The sequence below is a fragment of the Halichoerus grypus genome, chromosome 9, assembly GCF_964656455.1.
Source record: "Halichoerus grypus chromosome 9, mHalGry1.hap1.1, whole genome shotgun sequence".
In the NCBI taxonomy this organism is placed as follows: Eukaryota; Metazoa; Chordata; class Mammalia; order Carnivora; family Phocidae; genus Halichoerus; species Halichoerus grypus.
In genome coordinates, this window is record NC_135720.1 from 108,767,394 (window position 1) to 108,788,648 (window position 21,255).

Genomic DNA, 21,255 nt, shown 5'->3' on the forward strand with positions numbered 1-21,255 from the left:
GGCTGGGGGCCGCGGGTGCTCCCTTCTGTGGGGCTCTTCCGGAGAGGGCTGAAGAGTGGGGGCTCTGGTGCCCTTGGTGGCCCATCCAGCACCATCCCCACCACTGCCCTTCTTTCCCTGCTCACCCCAGGCCTTTAAAATCCCTGGCTTCCGAGGCCAGCTCAGCTTCATCACGTCCATGTCTGAGCATTTCTGCGGAACCTGTAACCGACTGCGAATCACGGCTGATGGGAACCTCAAGGTAAGTGTCCCTTTCCCCACAGGGGCCCCCTTGCCACTTCTGTGTTGTCAATCTCTCTTCCCCACCTGTGCCCCCAGATGGAGGGGAGGCTAGCAGATAGCAGGGCACATGGTGTGGTTGGCGAAATAGGGTCTGTTTTGGGGGGAGCATGGGGACAGAAGGTGAAAGTGAACCCATGGCCTTCCTTCCCGGGGCCCCTACAGTAACTTCCGGTTGATTGGGAGCCACTTGCCAGGCTCGATGTTACCAGGGTGGGCAGGGAAGAGGTGAAGGGTCAATGTGCCCTGGACCGCAGCCCCCACCCTATGGGCCCATTTCCAGGCCAGGGACTCAGCTCTGAAACCAGCGTCCATTACTCATACCTGGTCAGCACATACCATGCCTTCAGCCCTGTGGAGAATGTTCAAGAGGTGTAGACCTACTCGTTCCCTTTAGAGGCAGTCTCATTGATAAGACCCAATAAAGAGCTGATGCGTGGCAGTGCATAATTCGGTGTCAGATGAGTGGCCAGACAGGCTGTGAGGGTGGTGAGCTTTGAGGGAGCGTGTCCTGGACACTGGTGACCTTGAAGAGTGGAGAAGGAGGGCGAGGGAGGACACTTGTCTGGAGTTCGTGCTAATGTGGCTGGGGCAGATTAACGCCAGATATCCCCAGGTGAAATGTAAGTGTGTGTTCTATGGACAGTAGGGTGCTGTGCAGTTTCTGGACAAGGGAGGACATGACTCCCGTTCGTGTCTGAGGAAGAATAACGCACTGGTTGAATTTGGAAACAGGAAGACTAGTCAGATGGCCCTTTAACAGTGTTCCGTGTAGGCAAGAGTGGGAGGCGAGGACAGGAAGGAGGAATGAAGGAGCTGGTAAGGCATGCGGGGGGGGCGGCGGGGGGCTGGCTGAGAAGGTGTCCGGGGGGGCCGGTCGGCTTTGGGAGCTGTTTAGCATGGGGCAGGAGGGAGATCAGAGATCAGATGCATGGAGTTGGACATCCAGAAGGGACCATCCAGCACTTGTTCAAAAGCCAGGGCTTTTTTTCTGGGCCGGAGATGTGGAATTGCCCTAAAATATGGGTGGCATCTGTCTAGTCAGGGCTCCTTCAGGACATGGAAGGTGGGGCTCTGAAGAGAAGCTATCTATAGTGTGGGGTGAAGGGGACTTAGAAGGGATGTCGAGGCACCTGGGGGAGAGGGTGGGGGAGGGGAGGAAGCGGCGTCCCCAGGGCCCACGGAGAGCTGTAGCCTGGCAGGGTGGTCGCCTGGTTGGAGCCACAGCTGTGGAGGGGAGCAGTAACCACCTGAGAAGGCAGAGCCTGGAAGAAGCAGGGCAGCAATGCCCGATCTTTCTCTCCTCTCACTCTCCAATCTCCCAGCAGCCAACCGAGGCAGAAGCCCGCTGGAGGGGATCTCAGAAGGTGGAGCCCCTGGGGCCTGGTGGGGGAGTGAGGGATGGGCCTAGCCAGCAGGGTGAAGCAGGTGTACCTTCCGCTTAGATTCTGTCTAGCTTCTCTAGTGCTCTCCGCCCTCAGAGGCGCCCCAGACGTCCCTCTGTCCTCTGTGTCCACACTGCCTTCTATAGAGTGGGCACATAGTAGACGCTTTATAAACTTTTGTGGGAGAAGGGTCGGTATCTCACTTGCTGGGACTGTCTCCTCCAGCCCTGAGCCCCCAGAGCAGCCAGCCTCCCTCGGAAGGCGGGGCGTGGCGAGTTTGAATGGCCTCAAGATGCCAGCTCCACCAGGCCTGTGCTGTTCAGCCATCAGTCCAGGTCACAAACTGGAGTGGGTGCAGGGGCAGGCGGGTAATGGCTGTGAGTGTAGGGACCAGGAGGGGACGGGTGAAGTGGGATGTTCGTGCTGCATCTGGGGGGACTGCCGGGACTCAGCCGATTGGGGTCCGTTCTCAAGGCAATAGGCTACTCTGTGGAACGTCTCAGGAGAAGGTATGGATCTGGATTTTTATGTGCTGTCTCTGTTGGCAACTGTGTAATTTTTTATGGTATGCTCTATAAGCTGAAGGTAACCTGACTGTAAATCAGTTGTAGGCTGTGAGATGTCTGATTTTGCTTCCTGCCCCTCTGGCCTCTCTAACTTCACCATCCGGCACCTTCTGTCCCTCACTGCAGGAAGTCCTGCCTTGAGTGTGACCCAGCCACAGGAGGCCTGGATGCTGGCGCTCAGCCCACGGGGGACTCTAGGCAGGGGGGCCAAGGCTCCGGGCCAAGGGAGGCATGTTCTCACCCCCATGGTGACCGCCCACAGGTCTGCCTCTTCGGGAACTCAGAGGTGTCTCTACGGGATCACCTGCGGGCAGGGGCCTCCGAGGAGGAGCTGCTGAGGATCATCGGGGCCGCTGTGGGCAGGAAGAAGCGGCAGCATGCAGGTAAGGGGTGGGCATGGGGAAGGCCGGGCTGGCTGGCTGCCGAGTGGGCCGGAGGGGCTGAGGGGACAGAGCAAAGATTGGCAGGAAGCCAGTGGGACTCCGTGCCCGTCGTGGTGCCCAGTCCGTCCTGTGGCACTTATAGACCGGGGGTGTGGTGATGGTTCTCCCTCGGGAGCATGGGCACAGCAGAGCCTGTGCAGGAGAGGGAGCCCTGAATTCTCTTGGGCTGTTTGATCGGGTAGAGGGGAAGGGGAGGTGGGGGGGAGGGGCACTGCACCTGTCTCATCCCACACCTTGCCTTCTGTCAGGAGGGCGGGGTCCCGGGCACCCACTGTGTCCCCCAAGGGCACCCATTCTGGCTCTGTCATGGGTGACTTTGCAGTGTGCAGCAGGGGCTTTTTGTCAGGGTGCGCCTAGGTGAGTGCATGTCCCCGGGTTGTCATACCACTGTGTCCACCATGGTTTCAGTGAACTCTCCTTTCCCCACCCCTCCCGTCCCCCTTTCCTGCTTTCCTCTCCCTCCCCATCTTTCCCTTACCCCAGGCATGTTCAGTATTGCCCAGATGAAGAACCGGCCCATGATCCTCATCGGTGGGTGACCCATCAGTACGTAACCACTCACCCTTGTCCCTGGGGGATCCCGGGGGGTGGGGCTCCTGCCCTAAGGTACCCCCCAGATCCTGCATTTCATCCTGATGTTCACATCCTTGTGTTTCTTCTGCTCCTCTTCCATCTTCTCTCAACCCTCCAGCTTTCCTGTGTCTTCTCTTCCCTGGGGGTTGCTCCCCCTCAGTCTATGTGCCACAGAAGTCATCCTTTTCTCTTACTGGAAATTGAGGCAGGGTGCCCTCCAGGTTTATGATCACTAAGGTGGTTGTGCCCCGAACATGGAACTCCTGGTTAAGACAGAGACCCTGTCCTGGGCTCTGGAAACTCCCAACCTAGATACCATTACAGGAGCTGGGCAGAGCTTGGGGCAGCCAGCTAAGAATATTCCTGATCTTTTCAGGGAGGAGGCAGCCAGGATCTCAACTGCCTAGTTCCTTAACTCCTGGGACCTTATATGCATAAAGTCCCATGTGTTCTCTGGGGAACTGGCTGGCCCATCAGGAGCTTTACGGATGCTGCTACCTGTCTGCCAAAATGCCCAGATGAGAGCAGGGGAGGCCTTGGCCACAGCCAGATCTGGGCTTCTGAATTGTACCAGCAGGCAAGAGAAAGCAGTGAGAAAAACTAGGGGAAGGGATTCGCTTCTCCAGGGGTTGGAACCAAGTGAGTGCAGGGGCCCAGAGGAAGGCAGGCTGGTGTGGGCCAGAGACAGCCCAAGGACTACCTCCCATACCAGCCTCCCAAAGAAGGGAAGGCAGCTCACCGAAGCCCTCCCTTGGGAAGAAAACTTGACCATCTCTCTTCTTCCCTCACTTCCAGCATCATAGTCCTACGGATGGGCCTCGACCCATGCTGACACACCTTGATGGCAAGGAGTGGGGCATGCCTTTGTGGCCACCCTGGGAGTGAGGTTGTACCTCTGACATTGGCCAGGTGGGGGCCCAGAGCTGGGAAGCTGGATATTGGGAGACCTATTTGCTTCATAAGGTATATTATTCCTCTCAAGGACACAGAGTAATAAGCTGGTCTGGTTTCTGTAAAACCAGGAGTTGCCTAGAACAGGGCCTCCGACTTTCATGTGCACATGAATCGCTTGGGGATCTTGTCATTTCAGAGTCGGGTTTGGGACTGGGGCTCTGCACCAGACCACCCTTTGGGTAACAAGAGCCTGCAAGGCTCCCAAGGCCCTTGGCACCATTTGGATCAGCCTGTCACTCTGTGGGTACTTCTGATGTCCTTGAGGGGGCTTCAAAGACATTGTTGAAATAGATACAATATTTCCCTTACTATCTTCTCTGTAAATTCGATAATTACTGTTAACTCTTCATAGAGAATGTGAAGAGGAGAGAGTAACGGTGGTTGGTAGTTCAGGCTGAGACCTCACTGTAGCTTCCAGAAAAATGCGGGGACAGGGAAAGGTCATGTGATCGGGCTGCAGTCTTTGGACCTTAGGTGTTTCTTTTTTTTTTTTTTAAGATTTTATTTATTTGCGAGAGAGAGAACGAGAGACAGAGAGCATGAGAGGGAGTGAGAGGGAGGAGGGTCAGAGGGAGAAGCAGACTCCCTGCCGAGCAGGGAGCCCGATGTGGGACTCGATCCCGGGACTCCAGGATCATGACCTGAGCCGAAGGCAGTTGCTTAACCAACTGAGCCACCCAGGCGCCCGGACCTTAGGTGTTTCTGAAGGGAACTTCGGCGACAAGGAAGTTGGTGTGGAGGAGAGCACAGGAGTGCCCCCCTCCACTCCCGCGGGCCCAGGGGTACTGGTGGGGCTGTGCCCTGCGCAGCGCCTGCCGTGAGGGGCTGCAGACCTGTATTCTGGGACCCTCTGTCTGCATACCTCCTGCTTTCTCTCTTCTCACTGTGCTCTTCGCTCTTCACCCCTCTCTCCCCAGTGTGGAAGCAAGAACTCAAGGTGGGCAGGGAAAGGGTGGGAGAAGAGGTGGGGGAAAACACTTCCCTTTTGGGCTTAGCCTTTCTTCTCTTTCCTTCTTGCTTTCCAGAGTTACTTTTGATGCTCCAAGATTCCCCACCAGCCATTCCAAGCATTTCCTCCCAGGACCCCTTTCGTGTTCAGGGTATAAGACACAGAGGGAGTTTCTCCAACCAGATGATTTTGTGGAAAGGAGGCTGGGTCCCCCAGACCCCTCTCCTTGCCCAGCGGCTGCTGGGGTCCGTCTGCCCGCAAAGACACTGCAGTTCCCACCTCAACTCAGATGCCAACCCAAAGTGCCTTAGTGCAGTGTCCCGGGCTCCTGGCACCCCCTCAGGACCCCTGCCAACCTCGGACCAACTAACCCATGTGGACACAGCAGGACGGGCAGCTATGGTAGATGTGGGCGGGAAGCCAGACACGGAGCGGGTGGCTGTGGCCTCAGCCGTGGTCCTCCTGGGGCCCATGGCCTTCAAGCTCATCCAGGAGAACCAGCTCAAGAAGGGTGATGCCCTGGCGGTGGCCCAGCTGGCCGGAGTCCAGGCAGCCAAGCTGACCAGCCAGCTGATTCCTCTGTGCCACCACGTGGCGCTGAGCCACGTGCAGGTAGGGCTGGAGCTGGACGGCACACGCCATGCGGTGGGGATCCGGGTGTCCTGCCGGGCTCGGGGCCCCACCGGGGTGGAGATGGAAGCCCTGACCGCTGCTGCCGTGGCCGCCCTCACTGTGTACGACATGTGCAAGGCTGTCAGCAGAGACATCGTGTTGGGGGAGATCAAGCTCCTGAGCAAGACCGGGGGTCAGCGGGGGGACTTCCAGCGGACTTAGAGTTCTTGCCCCTCACCCCCCGGCCCAGCCAGGTCAAGATGGGATGCAGTTCCGGCAAGTTCCTGTAACCCTGTCCCTGTTTACCTCCACCAGCAGGAGCCTGAGGTCAGCCCACCCCTTTACCGCGACACCATCTCTAGTGAGCTGCACGGTCTCCTGTCAGCCTTCCTGGACACTCCGGTCGTGGGGGTGGGGGGAGTGGTCGCCGCGAGCAGCGCTGGAGAGCCGAGAAATCACATTGCCTGAAATAGCCCCCAGAGAACCCATGCAGTTTCAGACAGCCCGGTCTATAACTTCCACTCCTCATTTTGGGTTTCCTCTTCTCCTTCCGTGGGGGGAGCATAAGGGCTCATGAAGCAGAGGGAACCCACTTTGAGGAGGGAAGGGCATGGTTTGCATTAAGAATGTTCTACTACTTCTCTAAAGCAGTTTTGCCTTCCCGAGTTTGGGGAGCTGCACCCCACCAACCCTCTGAAGGGGCCAGTTCCCGCCTCATTTTGCCTGCGTCTAGGCCCCCTTGAACTTGCAGGGTCTTGGCTTCACCATTGCACTCGTCCTGCTAGCAGCTCCCTTTCCCAGCCCCTTCTGCTTGAACTGGACATACAACAGGCAGCAGCCCTGAGGACTCCTGCCCCAGGCACACACCCCACGCCTGGCCCTGCGCACTGCTGTTCTGCGCACTGCTGTTCCACCCACTGCCCACACCCCTTTATTCTGGGACATATCCGGGAAAGAAGAGAGCTGAAGATGGCCTTCACCCTCACAGTGCACAAAATAAAGCCACGATGTCAGCTTTGGAGATGCAAGAATGCGGACTCTCTCTGCGGAGGGCACTGAGCTGCCATGAAGTCATGCCCCTGCCCTCCCCTCCACCCCCCCGCCGGGGAAAGAGGAGCAGGAAGGGTGCTATAAAAGCCAAAGGGGCACATGCTCTGTAGCTCCCCCGTCTTCCCTTGGGAGAAGGTAGGAGTGAAGTGGGAGGCCTAGAGATGCACCGCCTGCAGGAAGTGTCCAGTGGGGGTGTCCAAAGCTCAAGGGGGTGCACTTACTTAGAGGTTCCTGGTCTGCACATCCCCAGACACTGGACTGGTTGGCTGGGTTCGCCTCTGTGGGTAGACATCTTCGAGTCTATCCTCGGTGGCACCCCCTGCCTGCCTGCTTCCCCTCTGCCCTACACCCACGGGTGCTGGCGAATGTTTGACAACCAGCTCTTGGGAAAAGAAAAGGCCAAATTCCGTGGCCGATTTCACACTACCCATACAATGTGAACCGGCTGGCAAAACTTTTGAAAATGTAACGACTGGTGTTCTCAGAGTAGACATGAGCTGGCTCCAACCCTCCCCCCGGCCCCCGTGCGTGCTCCCGAGCACACCTCATGTCCCCACACGGGAAGAAAGCACAGGTTTCAAGGCAGGCTGGATGGGGATGGTATGGATTTAATATTTTTTTAGTATTACAATATATTCTTATAAAAATGGTGCAGGTAAAAAGGACGCTGCAGATTTTGTACATTAGCCTCACTTGTCGTCTGAGACAGCTTGGTGAAAGCAGCCAGGGCATGGAGGCATCCCTGGTAAAGGCTGGAGGAAAATGGCACCCCAGTTGGTAAAGATGGGATGGGGGTGGGGAGAGCCTGGACCAGACCCTTCCCTCTCCACCTGGAGAATTGTTTTTCCTCCTGCTGCCCCAAACACACCTGTCTTCCCTCACCGGGAAGGAGGTGTGGATGCTGCTGCTGAGAAGGGGACAGGTTGGATTAGGTTAACTGAATTTTACATTGGACACAAAATTAGACAGCTGGAGAAATTTACCTGAAGGGAGCAAGAGGGGTGAGAAGGACACTGAGGAAAGACTAAGGAACAAATAGGCGTAAACATTTAGCATATCCAGGACCAACTCCTCCACCATCTCCACGGGGCCCCAGCCCCTTGCTGAGGCAACTGTGATGGTGCAAGGCACTGTTGTAGATCTGGCTATTCTACTGGCCAGAGCTAGAAAAAATAAATAGAGAAGGAAAAAAATCTTTCAGGGTGAGAAGACTGAGCCCTGGAACAAGGTATGTGTCCTCTGTAAACAGGTAAACCAAAGTGTGCTTTTCTGTGGATCCAGAATGTCTTGAACGACTTCTATATTCCTTGTCTTTCCTGGTGTGTATCCAGTCTTCCATGGCGAGTGGGAATGCCACAGTTTGAACATGCTGGTGATAGAAGCAGAGCTCGCCCCTGTCCCCTGCAGGGGAGGTTGACCTCAGCCCAGCCAGTTTGGGAGAGGACCTTCAGAGACCCCATCCATGACCTTCCCATCATCCCAACGCCAGCTTCTGGTGGGGGGGGGGGCGCGCTGCTGGGTAGACAGATGGGTATAACAGAGCCCTCTGCAGCTGTTCTTCCTCGAAGCCTTCATCTTGCCTTCACCTGGACTCCAGGATGGCCTCTTCCCCTCTAGCCTGGCCAGGCTTGCATTTGCTCACATCCCTCCCCCCCTCAAACCAACACATGCTGGGCTCACCAACACTATGCCCCCCGCCCTGCCGCCCCCGCAGCTACTCTGGCCCTACCCTAGGAGTCTGATGTAGGGAAAAGATGATAAGCAGCTGAGGAGTGGGCCTAGTCCACCAGTGTGGCCACTGGCAATAACCCTGAGCTGGAGGAGTAGGTTGGAAGGTGAGAAACAAAGAGAAGGGCCGGGAGATAGAATGGCAAGGAGCTGGTTGATGGAGAGTCAGGCAGGCCGGACTCTAAGGATAATAGGTCAACTCTAGGGCAAAGAAATGGATTGAAAAGACAAACCTTGATGGAGTTGACCTTTCCTTCTTTCAGAAGATAGTTTTGTTTAGACACAGCCATTGTTCCCCACCCCACTCCCAACCAAGGACAGCTCAAGATGGACAGAATGGAAGGTGGGAGTGGATGGGAGGACCAGAATGGACCCCTGGGAAGTCCGACTGAAGAACTGTATTGAGAGGTGGGTCCCAGCCCCCATCCCATCTCTGGTACCCAGCCTTCTGCCCTTGGTTCCTTCAGGCAGTGCACCCCCCGGGAAACTGCTTCTCCTCCATATCCCATCTCCCTAGCTTCCCCTGCCTGCTCTGGCCCCCAGTTTGAATGCCTCAGCGATCACATGTAAATGCAGAGGGCAGCTCTGGCCCTTTGGACCATCTCAGGACACCCCAGGGCCGGCCTTAGCCAGGTCCACGTGGTTTGAAGCGGTCTTCCGCAGGCTGGACAGAGGGGGAAGTCCCCGTGGTTTCTGCCCTGAGACAGACCTTAGAGAAAGAGTTTGGGGTCTGATGAACAGGAAGTGGTAGACCAGGGAGCACCAGAGTGGAGCTAGGCATTCAAGTGCTGCCCTCTAGTGAGGGGCTATCAGAATTCCCAGCCACAAGGTGTGGTCACTGTCTCGCTTCAAGACTGGTTGGGTTGTAGAGAGGATGTGTGAGGAGAGCTTTGTTCCAGGGTCCCTAGGCCCAAGGCACGAGGTGTGGTGATGGTCGGGGTCTTTCTTGAACCCCTTACCAGATTCATCAAGTACCTGATCGTGAGCCATAGTTGTGGGAACCCAAAGGTGAGCGTTCTGAGATTCAGGATTAGTAGATAGGAGGGAGATGGCGGTAGGGAAGGAAGGGAGAGACTTAAGACATGCGGAAGAGGGGCCAAAGGACTTGTGATGTAGGAAACAGGCACTGCTACTCTGTGTCCTGGTGACTTGGTCCCTGTATCGTCTTCCCAGCACTTTTTCTGAAACCTATCTAGCTAGACTATCTAATGCCTCTTCCTTTTCCATCCAAGAGGAAAGTTTGCTCCCAGATCCATGTTCCATTAAGCCTCCTCTTGGGGGATGGGGGCCTGCATTCTCTCACCCTGGCTCTCAGGGGGCCCACCCCACCATGAACTCCCTACTGCACATGAATCCGGAGAAGGCCCATGGACCTGTCCAGTCCAGATCTGGAACAGTTGTGTGCCAACACGTATGTGCCCTTGCTGGGGTGGGGGTGGGAGGGCGGGGGGCAGGGCTCCTTCAGCAGGGCCTGCCAGGGATGTCTAAGTCCGCCTTGGATGCAGAAAGAATAACGGAACAGGAGATGTGAGGAGCCCCTCCAGGTAAGTGCGGGGACCCCTGGTCCTGCCATGCACTGCCCCCACCCCAGGGCCCAGCCCAGGGCCCGTTGCAACCGAGCACCAAATTGTCTAAGGATCACGGCCACCTCCGCTCAGCCCCTCAGCCCACCCCCGTCTCCTGCCTCCTGCTGTGGCCAGTCCCCAGGTCAATAATTTAGTCTGCTTATTGCCCGTTCCCGGGTGACTTCCAAGGCCTGGCTCCCCGACCGCTTGCGGCTGCGCTTCAGCTTGCATAAGTCCTTGTCAAACACTTCACCCGAGCGCAGGGCTGACACCAGGTCGTCGAACTCGCCGCCTTCCTCCAGCGCGCTGCCAGCGTGGGCCTTCCGCTGCCGCTGCCACCGCTCCCGCTCCCTCTGCTCCTTCAGCTGCAGGAGGAGGAAGAGTGAGAGGTGGGCTGAGGCCAGAGCAGCCACCCACAGTCCAGCTGTCAAACGAATGGCCTCCCAGCAGTCACGAACTCCAACCTGTGCACCCTGAGGCCTGTGTTGACCAGCTGGCCCCACTTTCCTGCTTCCTGAGACACCCTGTATCTCCCCGCTGCCTCCTGCTCTCCCCCAGTAGCACCCCACTCAGCCCAGCCCTCTCACCATGGTTTCCATGCGTGCCCGCCGTTCCTCCTCTTCTTTCCTCTTCCTCATGGCCTCCAGGTCCTGCCGGGCCTCCAAGAAGGCCTGCAGGAAGGTGTCAAAGATTCCAAAGAATTCGTCTGGTTGCATCTTGCTGTCCTGCTCCCCAAAGTGCATCAGGGCCTTGGAGAACTGTTAGGGGGAAAGGGGTGGTGAGAGTCTGCCCCCGCCCCAAAGCATGGTGGCTCAGCCCGTGTGGTGAATTGGGTTCCAGTCAGCACAGAGCCCAGTCCAAGGCCGGGGACCTTTGACAGAGGGGAGCAGGGCTGGAGAGGGGGAGACACCTGCTATCATCAGGGCAGGGACAAGGCTGAAGGAAAAGCTTGAGGGTGACACCAAGGGGAGGTTGGGAGCTCAAGCTGGCTGACAGAGGCTGCCCAAAGCTACCATTGGGTCTGTTATGGTGTAGGTATGGGATCAGGAGCTGCAGACCTTGGGAAGTACTTCCTAAGGTCACAAACTCAAGAGGACCCAGCGATCATATAGTTATTGGGTTAATTTAACTCCTCTGTGCCTCAGTTTCCTCAGCTGTAAAATGGGGACAATAGATTCTACCTCATAGTGTTGTGAGGGTGAGGTGAGTTAATAGATGTAAAACATTAGCTCTAATTGTGTGTGTCAGGCACTGTTCTGACATTTATTGACAGCTACCATCTCTAATTCAACCCAGAGTATGCGTGGACCAGCGTGGGCATCTCAGGCTTACCCCAGACCTCCTGAGTGAGGACCCCTACCAATGGGGTCCATGAGGATGTTGGGAAGCCAGGAAGAGGCAATAGCAACTGTGACCAAAGCTGAGCTCTGGAGTCAGGATTCTAACCCAGCTCTGTCCATCACAGCTGGGAAACCTTGGGCAAGTTTCTTAACCTCTCTATATCTCAGTGTACATACTTGTACAATGGGGTAATAACCTTTTAAGGTTATTTAAGGTAGGTCATGCAATAAATAATGTAAAATACCACATGGTACCTACACCTGGTGAATGGCTTATGATCTTTGCAACAGATTTGCTATTGCTTTTCTTAAGGGAGTGAGGAAATTATTTTTCCTCAAAGCTCTGTGACTCTGGGTTTGTCCCTCTGGGCCATCTGGGGTAGGAATGGGTGAAGGAGCTGTGTCTATGTAAAAAGTTGAGGGGGGAGGGGTTAGGATGGGGGTCAGACTGGGAGCTTGGGCCACACTTACCTTGTCCCTGGCCTCATTCAGTTGGTCTTCCAGCTCTGAGAAGCTAAAGCTGGAGACAGTGATGAAGTCACTCATGACTGGGACAAACTTGTCATTCGGTTCCCGTGCCTGGCGCTTCTGATATTCCAGCTCCTGAGGAGGGAGAGTGATATGCTGGTTAGATGGGTGCCAGCATAAAAGTCAGGAATTCTGAGGGTCACCACATCTCCCACCCTTCCCTGCCTAAGCTCTCACAATCTTTGCCACCCTTAGAATTGTGTGAGACATCCCTCATGCACCACTGCCATCTTTCTTTCTCCAGATGCTTGCCTCCCAGTGTGGTCTGGGACCAGCAACAGCATCACCTGGGACATCTGAAGAAATACAGATGCTCAGGCTCTAGCCCAGACCTAGGGAATCTGCATTTCTTTTTTTTTTTTTTTTAAAGATTTTATTTATTTATTTGAGAGAGAGAATGAGAGAGAGAGCACATGAGAGGGGGGAGGGTCAGAGGGAGAAGCAGACTCCCTGCTGAGCAGGGAGCCCGATGTGGGACTCGATCCCAGGACTCCAGGATCATGACCTGAGCCGAAGGCAGTCGCTTAACCAACTGAGCCACCCAGGTGCCCCGGGAATCTGCATTTCAACAAGACCTGTAGGTGATGCATTTCTAAATCTCCTAGCTGATACGGATGCTGCTGGTCATGGGACATGCTTTGAGTAGCACTTTAAAGGGCTATAAATTGGAAATTGCCCCTTCCACCACCACAGTGGCAATGGAAAGTTCTTTCTCATATTTACCTTCATTCTCTAACTCATTCTCCCCTTACCTGCCTACCACCCCCTTCCCCCAGTGAAGATGGGAAGGGTCTCGAGTTCCTAAATGTGGATGACAAAGGATTGGGGCCATTGCCATATGGGACTAGGCTAGCCTAGGGCCAGAGACCATATCATCTGAGAAGCCATCAGAGCAGGAATGGTGATAACTAGACACCTGGGTGCAGCCCCCAGATCCTCTACTGACCCAGGGAGAAGAGACATAAGGCAGGAATTTCTGGGGATAGCTGTGCCCAGTGTCACACACTATGTGCTACCTGTGCCTAATTGGCTTCCAAGAGATGTAGATACTCTTTCCTATCCACTTGAATTAGACTTAAGCATGGGGCCAATTTATGATTCATTCTCCTCTAGTGCCCAAAACACATGCTGGACAGTAACCTCGCTAGTCTCAGATGTCCCCTCACTGAGTCTAAATTTAAGCCCTAAATAATCCAGTCATCCTTTCCTATGGGCTAGCTCTGTTGCTGCCTATCACTTGGTCAAATGATAGACCCCCAGATAGTAGGCCTCCAGATGGCAGACCCTGTCTGATGCATTTCTGTGTCCCAAAGTTCCTGTCTGGGGTGCTAGAATAACTGGCACAGGGTATGGCCTTCAGCACAGACACAGGCAGCACCCCCTCAAACCCAGGCAGGCATAGATGATGTACTCACCACCTCAACTGCTCTGAGGCCCCTCCTGAGGTTGCCCACCTCCTTCTCCAGCTCTGCCAGGCTGTGGGAAGACACACAGGAAGGGAGAATTGCTGAGGGTGGTTCAGGCAGATGGCAGTGCCAAGCTCAATGACCTTGGAGTCAGTAGACCCATGCTCCAGCCCTGCTAAATCACCTCCCCTCTGTGCTCTGTCTGTGCTTTTATAAAATAACAGGGGTAAAACTTATATTTTGAAGATCCTTCCAGATCAGAAATGTTACGTTGAATATTAGGTTTCTAACACATGGCTTCTGACTTGAATTCTTTTTGATACCAGCAGGTAATACTTAAAACTCTTAATATGGTGTCCTGCATGCAGTAAGCACTTGTTGCATATTAACCATTTTCCACTGCATTTCTGCTTCTGTTGGAGATGCTTCTATCAGCCTGTGGCTGTTGGGGTCTGACTTCTTGCCTGTAGCAGATATCATTTGTGCCACATCCATATCTCCTTGGACCATCCATTGTAGTGTACAATCCTGACTTCCAATGATGCGAGCACTTTCTCTGGATCCCAGAGCTCCGTCTGCCTGTACCTATGGCCAGAGTCATGCCCTGCCCAGAGACACTCAGCCAATGACTGACAGGAGATGGGGTATGATATCCTAGCTCCCTCACCTCTCAGATGGGATAAGTTGAATAAGTGTCCTAAGCGGTCTCACAGACTTCCCTGGAGGGATGTCCCAGGGGTAGCTGGCTTAATAATACTTTCGTTATTAGTATTCTTCCCACCCCTGGCTCACTTCCCCACCGTGTTTCCTAGGAGCATGTCTGAAATAAGGATTTGAGAGCAAGTAGCCAGTCTTCATTTGGTTCTCCTAAAAGCAGACCCTGAGACACTGCCCATTCCTAGTCATCCCACAGTAGCAATGAAAGGAAATTTAGACAAGAGTGCTGTGATCACAGGGAGAAAGAAGACTTGGAAGGGCCCCTCACTTGACTTTGGCAGCTTCTGGAAGATGCTGTAGCTCTGAGGGCATGTTTAGGATGTCAGGGAAGTGCTTCTCCAGGATCATGATCAGGTAATGGAGCAGAGAGATGTTTCTGTGGATGAAAGGTCAGGGGTAAAGGAATGAAGGCCAGGAAGAAACTAGGGGGAGGGGCCAGGGGGAAAAGGCAAGGAGTTAGGGTTGGAAATGGGAGGAGGAAGGGAGAGGCCAGGGTGGGGTGAGATGGAAGATAAGGAAGCAGAGAAGATCCCACCTGTCAATGCTGGACTTGGTATCTGCAATCTTGTTGAGGCTGGCCACCCGGAACCCATAGGCACCCCCACGCTGCCCTTTGTTCATGAAGTTGCCAATGGCCAGGATGACCTCAAGCATCTGCCTTAAACGCTTGCTGCGGATCAGCTCCCGGGAGGCCAGCAGGATGGCTAGGAGAGGAGGGGCAGGTCAGAGCCCTGCAGAGACTGGACCAGGGCAGCTGGTCCCCTTGAACGCCAGGATGATGCCACCACGAAGTCCAGTCTTCAACTCTCAGAGGGGCAGAGACAATACCCACACCTCAACAGATTGATTTACTCCATACCTGCCCACTTCCAAGGGAAGCAGGTAAATTTGCCGAAAGCCAATTCAACAAATAGCCCATTCTCAGAATGTGCCAATTCTTCTTAATATATTTAAAGAATATCTTTTCTTGCATATATCCAAAGGTTATTAGTAATTCTTTCTATGGATATACACAAGAATATAATACTTTTACTTTTTTAAACTTAGTGATTAAAATTTTAAATTTCAGCATTTTACATATTATGGGACTGTTTCTGCCTCTTTTGAAATGCTGTCTTATTTTTTTTTTGAAAGAAAATACCTGTCAAATTATAACATGTCACCAATATAATATTCACATATTTTTGTTCTATAATATAATGGTATGCCTTGTAGTTGATGGTATCTTTGATTTAATAGTTTACTTGACATCTTGTTGAATATCATTTAAGTTTTTTTCCCAACTTTTAGGCATTTTAACAATTTCTCCCCAATGCCTTAAATGATACATTTGCTAGAAATACAAACTAAGGTTAACAGTAACTGAAACTTCAGTATTTCATTCCAGTTTGGATGCTCTAGCCCATCTTCAGGTATTATGCACTTATGGCAGATGCACAAAATTGGGATACAAATCCTACACTGAAATTTTGGCTACTAGTTATGGAATATGCTTTTCGATTATTAAGAGTGGTGATAGGAATACCAAACCATCCCATGATTTTCAGCTTATGCCAAATTGAACATTCCTTAAGATGTTGCTATGGATCTAAAATAAGAACCATCTAACCAAAAGTTTGCAGAAATCTTCAAAAACAGTTAAAAGTAAATAATTGTTAAAAAAAAAAAAAAAAGCTATAATGTGGAGATCCCCAGGACCTCCCAGCTTGTACCCACTTCAGCCTCAGCTGTCCTTCCAGGACACTCTCTGTGCAGAGAGCACCATGACCACCCTGGCCTGCAACCACTTCAGCTCCAGCCATCCCACCAGGGTGACCCCAGCCCACACCAGCCACAGCCCCAGCCAGCCAAAGTCACCAGACACACAGACACACATAGCCTACACAGGGGATGACCATACACAAGACCATTCCTTCAAGTTTTAGAGAAGTAGCTGTTCTGCCTATTCATAGAAATAAAGACTGAAAGTCAAGCAAAATGGGGAGATAGAAGAATATGCTCCAAACAAAACAAAACCTCAGAAAAAGAACAAGATCAAATGGAGATAAGCAATATGCCTGATAAAGAGTTTAACAAAGAGAAAATATGAAAAAAAAAGTTGAGTTTAAAGAACATAAATGAAAAATATACTAGAGGGAATCAACAGATTAGCAGATGAAGAAGAAGAGATCAGCAATCTAGAAGACAGGGTAATAGAAAACAACCAAGCTGAACAGCAAAAAGAAAAGGGTTTTAAATGAGGACAGGTTAAGTGATCTCTTGGACAACATCAAGTGAATAAACATTCACATTATAGGGGTCCCAGAAAAAGAGAAAAGGGGGCAGAAAACTTACTTGAAGAAATAATAGCTGAAACTTTCTTAACCTGGGGAAGGAAACAGACATCTAGGTTCAGGAAGCACAGAGAGTTCCAAATAATATGAACCCAAGGAGGTCTATACTATGACACACAATAACTAAAATATCAAAGATTAAAGATAGAGAATTTTAAAAACAGCAAGACAGAAGGAAAGTTACATACAAGGGAAACCCCCATAAGACTGTCAGCTGATTTTTCAGCAGCAACTTTGCAGGCCAGAAGGGAGTGGCAGGATATATTCAAAGTGCTTAAAGGGAAAAATCTATAACCAAGAATACTTTACCCAACAAGATTATCATTCAGGATTGAAGGAGAGAGAAAAGAGTTTCCCAGGCAAACAAAAATTAAAGGTGTTCACTACCAGTAAACCATCCTTACAAGAAATGTTAAAGGGACTTCTTTAAGTGGAAAAGAAAAGGCCATAACTAGAAGTAAAAAAAAAAAGAAGACGCATATATATAAAGATGTAAAATATGACACCATATACATAAAATGTGGAGGGGGGGAAGTAAAAAAGTTATTTTAGAATGTGTTCAAACTTAAGTGACCATCAACTTAATATAGACTACTATATACTTAGAATGTTATATATGAACCTCATGGTAGCCACAAATGCAAAATCTGTAATAGATGCACAAAAAAATAAAACCAAGATTAACACTAAAGGAAGTCACTAATCACAAGGAAAGAGAGCAAGAGAAGAAGAAAGGAACAGAGAAGAACTACAAAAACAACCAGAAAACAAATAACAAAATGGCAATAAGTATATAACTTTTGATAATTACTTTAAATGCAAATGGTCTAAATGTTCTAGAGTGGCATGATGGATTAAAAAAAATTCCTCTACATGCTGCCTATAAGAGATTCACTTCAGACATAAAGACATACAGACTAAAAGTGAAAGGATAGAAAAAAAATATTCCATGAAATGGAAGGAAAAAAAAGCCAGGGTAGCAATACTTACACAAAATGATTTTAAACCAAAGACTGCAATAAGAGACAAAGAAGGGCATTACATAATGATAAAGGGGTCAATCCAACAAGAGGATATAACAATTGTAAATATCTATGCACCCAACATTGGAGCACCTAAATACATAAAGCAAATATTAACAGACATAAAGGGAGAAATTGGCAATAATACAATAATAGCAGGGACTTTAACATCCCATTTACATCAATGGATAGATAATCCAGGCAGAAAAATCAATAAGGAAATAGTGTTGCTCAGTGACACATCAGACCAGATGGACTTAGGTATACACAGAACATTCCATCCCCAAATGACAAAATACACTTTACAAGTGCACATAGAACATTTTCCAGGATAGATCACGTTAGGCCACAAAACAGTCTTAATAAATTCAAGATTGAAATTATATCATGCATCTTTTCTGAACACAATCGTATGAAACTAGAAATCAATCACAAGAAAAAACTGGAAAAACACAAACACATGGAAGCTAACAACATGTACTAAACAGCCAATGGGTCAATAAGAAATGACAGGAAATCAAAAAATACATGGAGACAATGAAAATGAAACCACAATTATCCAAAATCTTTGGGACTCAGCAAAAGCAGTTCAAAAAGGGAAATTTATAGCAGTACAGGTCTACTTGAAATAAAAGAGATCTCAATCTAACCTTATACCTAAAAGAACTAGAAAAAAAAAGTCCAAGGTGAATAGAAGGAAGGAAATAAAAGAGCAGAAATAAATGAAATAGAGCCTTTTAAAAAAATGGAAAAGATCAATGAAACCAAGAGCTGGTTTTTTGAAAAGACAGGCAGAAGTGATAAGCCTTTAGTCCTATTCATCAAGAAAAAAAGGACACAAATGACTAAAATCAGAAATGAAAGAAGTGACAACCGACACCACAGAAATACCAAGGATTATGAGAGTACTATGAAAAATTATATGCCAACAAATTGAATGTAAAAGAAATGGATAGAGCCCTAAGAACATATAATCTTCCAAAATTGAATCAGAAGGAAATAGAAAATCTGAACAGACCAACTACTAGTAACAAAATTGAATAAGTAATCCAAAAACTCCCCAATAAACAAAAGTCCAGAAGCAACTGATTCACAGGTAAATTCTACTAACCATTTAAAGAAGGGTTAATACCTATTCTCAAGCTCTTTCAAAAAATAGTAGGGGGAGGAAATCTTCCAAATACATTCTATGAAGACAGCACTACCCTGATACAAAAAGCAGACAAGACACTACAAAACAAACAAACAAACAAAACCTACAGGTCAATATCCCTGATGAACATAGATGTAAAAATCCTCAACAAAATATTAGCAAACTGCATTCAACAATACATTAAAAAAAAAAACATTCATGAGCAAGTGGATTTCATTCCAGGGATGCAAGGATGGTTCAATATTTATAAATCAACATGATACATCACATCAACAAGATAAAGGATAAAAACCATATGTTCATTTCAGTAGATGCAGAAAAAGCATTTGAAAAAATTCAACATCTGTTCATGATAAAAACTTTCAACAAAGTAGTTTTAGAGGGAACATGCCTCAACATAATAATGATCATGTATGAAAAACCTATAACTATCATCATACTCTATGGTAAAAAACAAAGCTTTTCCTTTAATATCAGGAATAAGACAAAGATGTCTACTCTCACCACTTTTATTTAACATAGTAGTAGAAGTCCTAGCCACAGCAATCAGACAAGAAATAAGAGGTATCCAAATTGATAAGGAAGAAGTTAAACTATCACTACTTGTAGATGACATGATACTATACAGAGAAAACCCTAAAGACTCTACTAAAAATCTATTAGAATAAATGAATTCAGTAAAGTAGCAGGATTCAAAATTAATACATAGAAATTAGTTGCATTTCTATACACTAATGGTGAAGCCAAAAGAGAAATTAAGAAAATAATTCCATTTACAATTGTACCAAAAAGACCTGGGAATAAAGTAATGAGGTAAAAGACCTGTACTCTGAAAACTATAAAACACTGATGAAAGAAATAGAAATAAAACAAATGGAAAGATATTCCACACTTGTGGATTGGAAGAATTAATATTATTAAAATGTCGATAATACCCAAAACAATCTACACATTCAGTGCAATCCCTATCAAAGTACCAATCGCATTTTTCACTGAACTAGAATAAAAAACCTTAAAATTTGTATGGAACCACAAAAGACTCCAAGTAGCCAAAACAATCTTGAGAAAGAAGAACATAGATGGAAGTATCACAATTGCAGATTTCAAGATATCCTACAAAGCTGTAGTAATCAAAACAGTATGATACTGGCACAAAAATAGACACATAGGTCAATAGAATAGTATAGAGAGCCCAGAAATAAACCCACAATTATATGGTCAATCTATGACAAAGGAGGCAAGAATTTACAATGGGGAAAAGATTACAAATGGTGCTAGCAAAACTGGACCACTTTCTTAAACCATACACAAAAATAAACTCAAAATGGATTGAAGACCTAAATGTGATACCTGAAACCACAAAACTAGAAGAAAACATGGGCAGTAATCTCTTTGACTTTGACCTTAGCAACATTTTCTTAGATATGTCTCCTTAGGCAGGGGAAAAAGGCAAAAATAAACTATTGGGACTACACCAAAATAAAAATCTTTTGCACAACAAAAGAAACCATCGACAGAACAAGGCAACCTACTAAATGGGAGAAATTAGCAAATGATATCTGATAAGGGGTTAATATCCAAAATATATAAAGAACTTATATAACTCAACATCAAAAAACAATCCAATTTCGGGGCGCCTGGGTGGCTCAGTCAGTCATTAAGCGTCTGCCTTTGGCTTAGGTCATGATTCCAGGGTCCTGGGATCAAGCCCCACATCGGGCTCCCTGCTCTGCAGGAAGCCTGCTTCTCCCTTCCTGCTCCCCCTGCTTGTGTTCCCTCTCTCTCTGTGTCTCTCTCTGTCAAATAAATAAATAAAATCTTTTAAAAAAACAAAAAACAAAAAACATAAAACAATCCAATTTAAAAATGGGCAGAGGACCTGAATAGACATTTCTCCAAAGAAGACATATAGATGGTCAACAGACACATCTGCTCAACATCACTGATCATGAAGGAAATGCAAATCAAAACCACAATGAGATATCACTTACATATGTCAGAATGGCTAATATCAAAAAGATAATATTAACTGTTGTCGAGGATGTGGAGAAAAAGGAACTCTTGTGCACTGTTGGTGGGAATGTAAATTGGTATAGCCACTGTGGAAAACAGTATGGAGGTTCCTCAAAAATTAAAAATAGAAATACTACATAATCCAATAATTCCACTAAGTATTTACCCAAAGAAAATGTAAACAGTAATTCAAAAAGACATCTATACCCCTATGTGTACTGCAGCATTATTTACAATAGATAAGATATAGAAGCAACCTAAGTGTCTACTAATAGATGAATGAATAAAGAAGATATAGTTGTGCAAAAGCTTTTTATTTTGGTATAGTCCCAATAGTTTATTTTTGCTGTTCCCCCTGCCAAAGGAAACATAGCTAGAAAAATGTTGCTTAAGGCTGATGTAAAGGACATTGCTGTCTATGTTTTCTTCTAGGACTTTTATGGTTTCAGGTCTCACATTTAGGTCTTTAATCCATTTTGAGTTTATTTTTGTGTATGATGTAAGAAAGTTGTCCAGTTTCACTCTTTTGCATGTAGCTGTCTAGTTTTTCCAGCACCATTTGTTGAAGAGACTTTTTTCTCATTGTATATTCTTGCCCCCCTTGTAGATTAATTGACCATATAACTGTGGGCTCTCTAT

The 21,255-nt window shown here is 48.7% G+C and overlaps 2 protein-coding genes across 9 annotated transcripts in view; one reads left to right on the forward strand and one right to left on the reverse strand.

The window, feature by feature from the left end:
* Window positions 1-6,782, forward strand: part of MOCS1 (molybdenum cofactor synthesis 1) — a 43,990-nt gene extending 37,208 nt beyond the window's left edge. For 3 of the 5 annotated variants that reach the window (XM_078055371.1, XM_078055373.1, XM_078055374.1), the window contains 4 exons: window positions 131-241; window positions 2,493-2,613; window positions 3,157-3,204; window positions 5,226-6,782. In XM_078055371.1, coding sequence (XP_077911497.1) covers window positions 131-241; window positions 2,493-2,613; window positions 3,157-3,204; window positions 5,226-5,983 — 1,038 coding nt within the window. In that variant the 3' untranslated portion in view covers window positions 5,984-6,782. Of the gene's footprint in view, window positions 1-130; window positions 242-2,492; window positions 2,614-3,156; window positions 3,220-5,225 lie in introns of all 5 variants that reach the window. The other 2 variants (XM_078055375.1, XM_078055372.1) reach the window with 2 other exon arrangements.
* A 617-nt stretch (window positions 6,783-7,399) lies between these two features.
* Window positions 7,400-21,255, reverse strand: part of DAAM2 (dishevelled associated activator of morphogenesis 2) — a 126,509-nt gene continuing 112,653 nt past the window's right edge. For all 4 annotated transcript variants that reach the window (XM_036087336.2, XM_036087342.2, XM_036087326.2 and 1 more), the window contains 6 exons: window positions 14,631-14,799; window positions 14,364-14,471; window positions 13,388-13,448; window positions 11,916-12,047; window positions 10,692-10,862; window positions 7,400-10,469 (listed from right to left, as the gene is read on the reverse strand). In XM_036087336.2, the coding sequence (XP_035943229.2) occupies window positions 10,248-10,469; window positions 10,692-10,862; window positions 11,916-12,047; window positions 13,388-13,448; window positions 14,364-14,471; window positions 14,631-14,799 (863 nt within the window). In that variant the 3' untranslated portion in view covers window positions 7,400-10,247. The remainder of the gene's footprint in view (window positions 10,470-10,691; window positions 10,863-11,915; window positions 12,048-13,387; window positions 13,449-14,363; window positions 14,472-14,630; window positions 14,800-21,255) is intronic.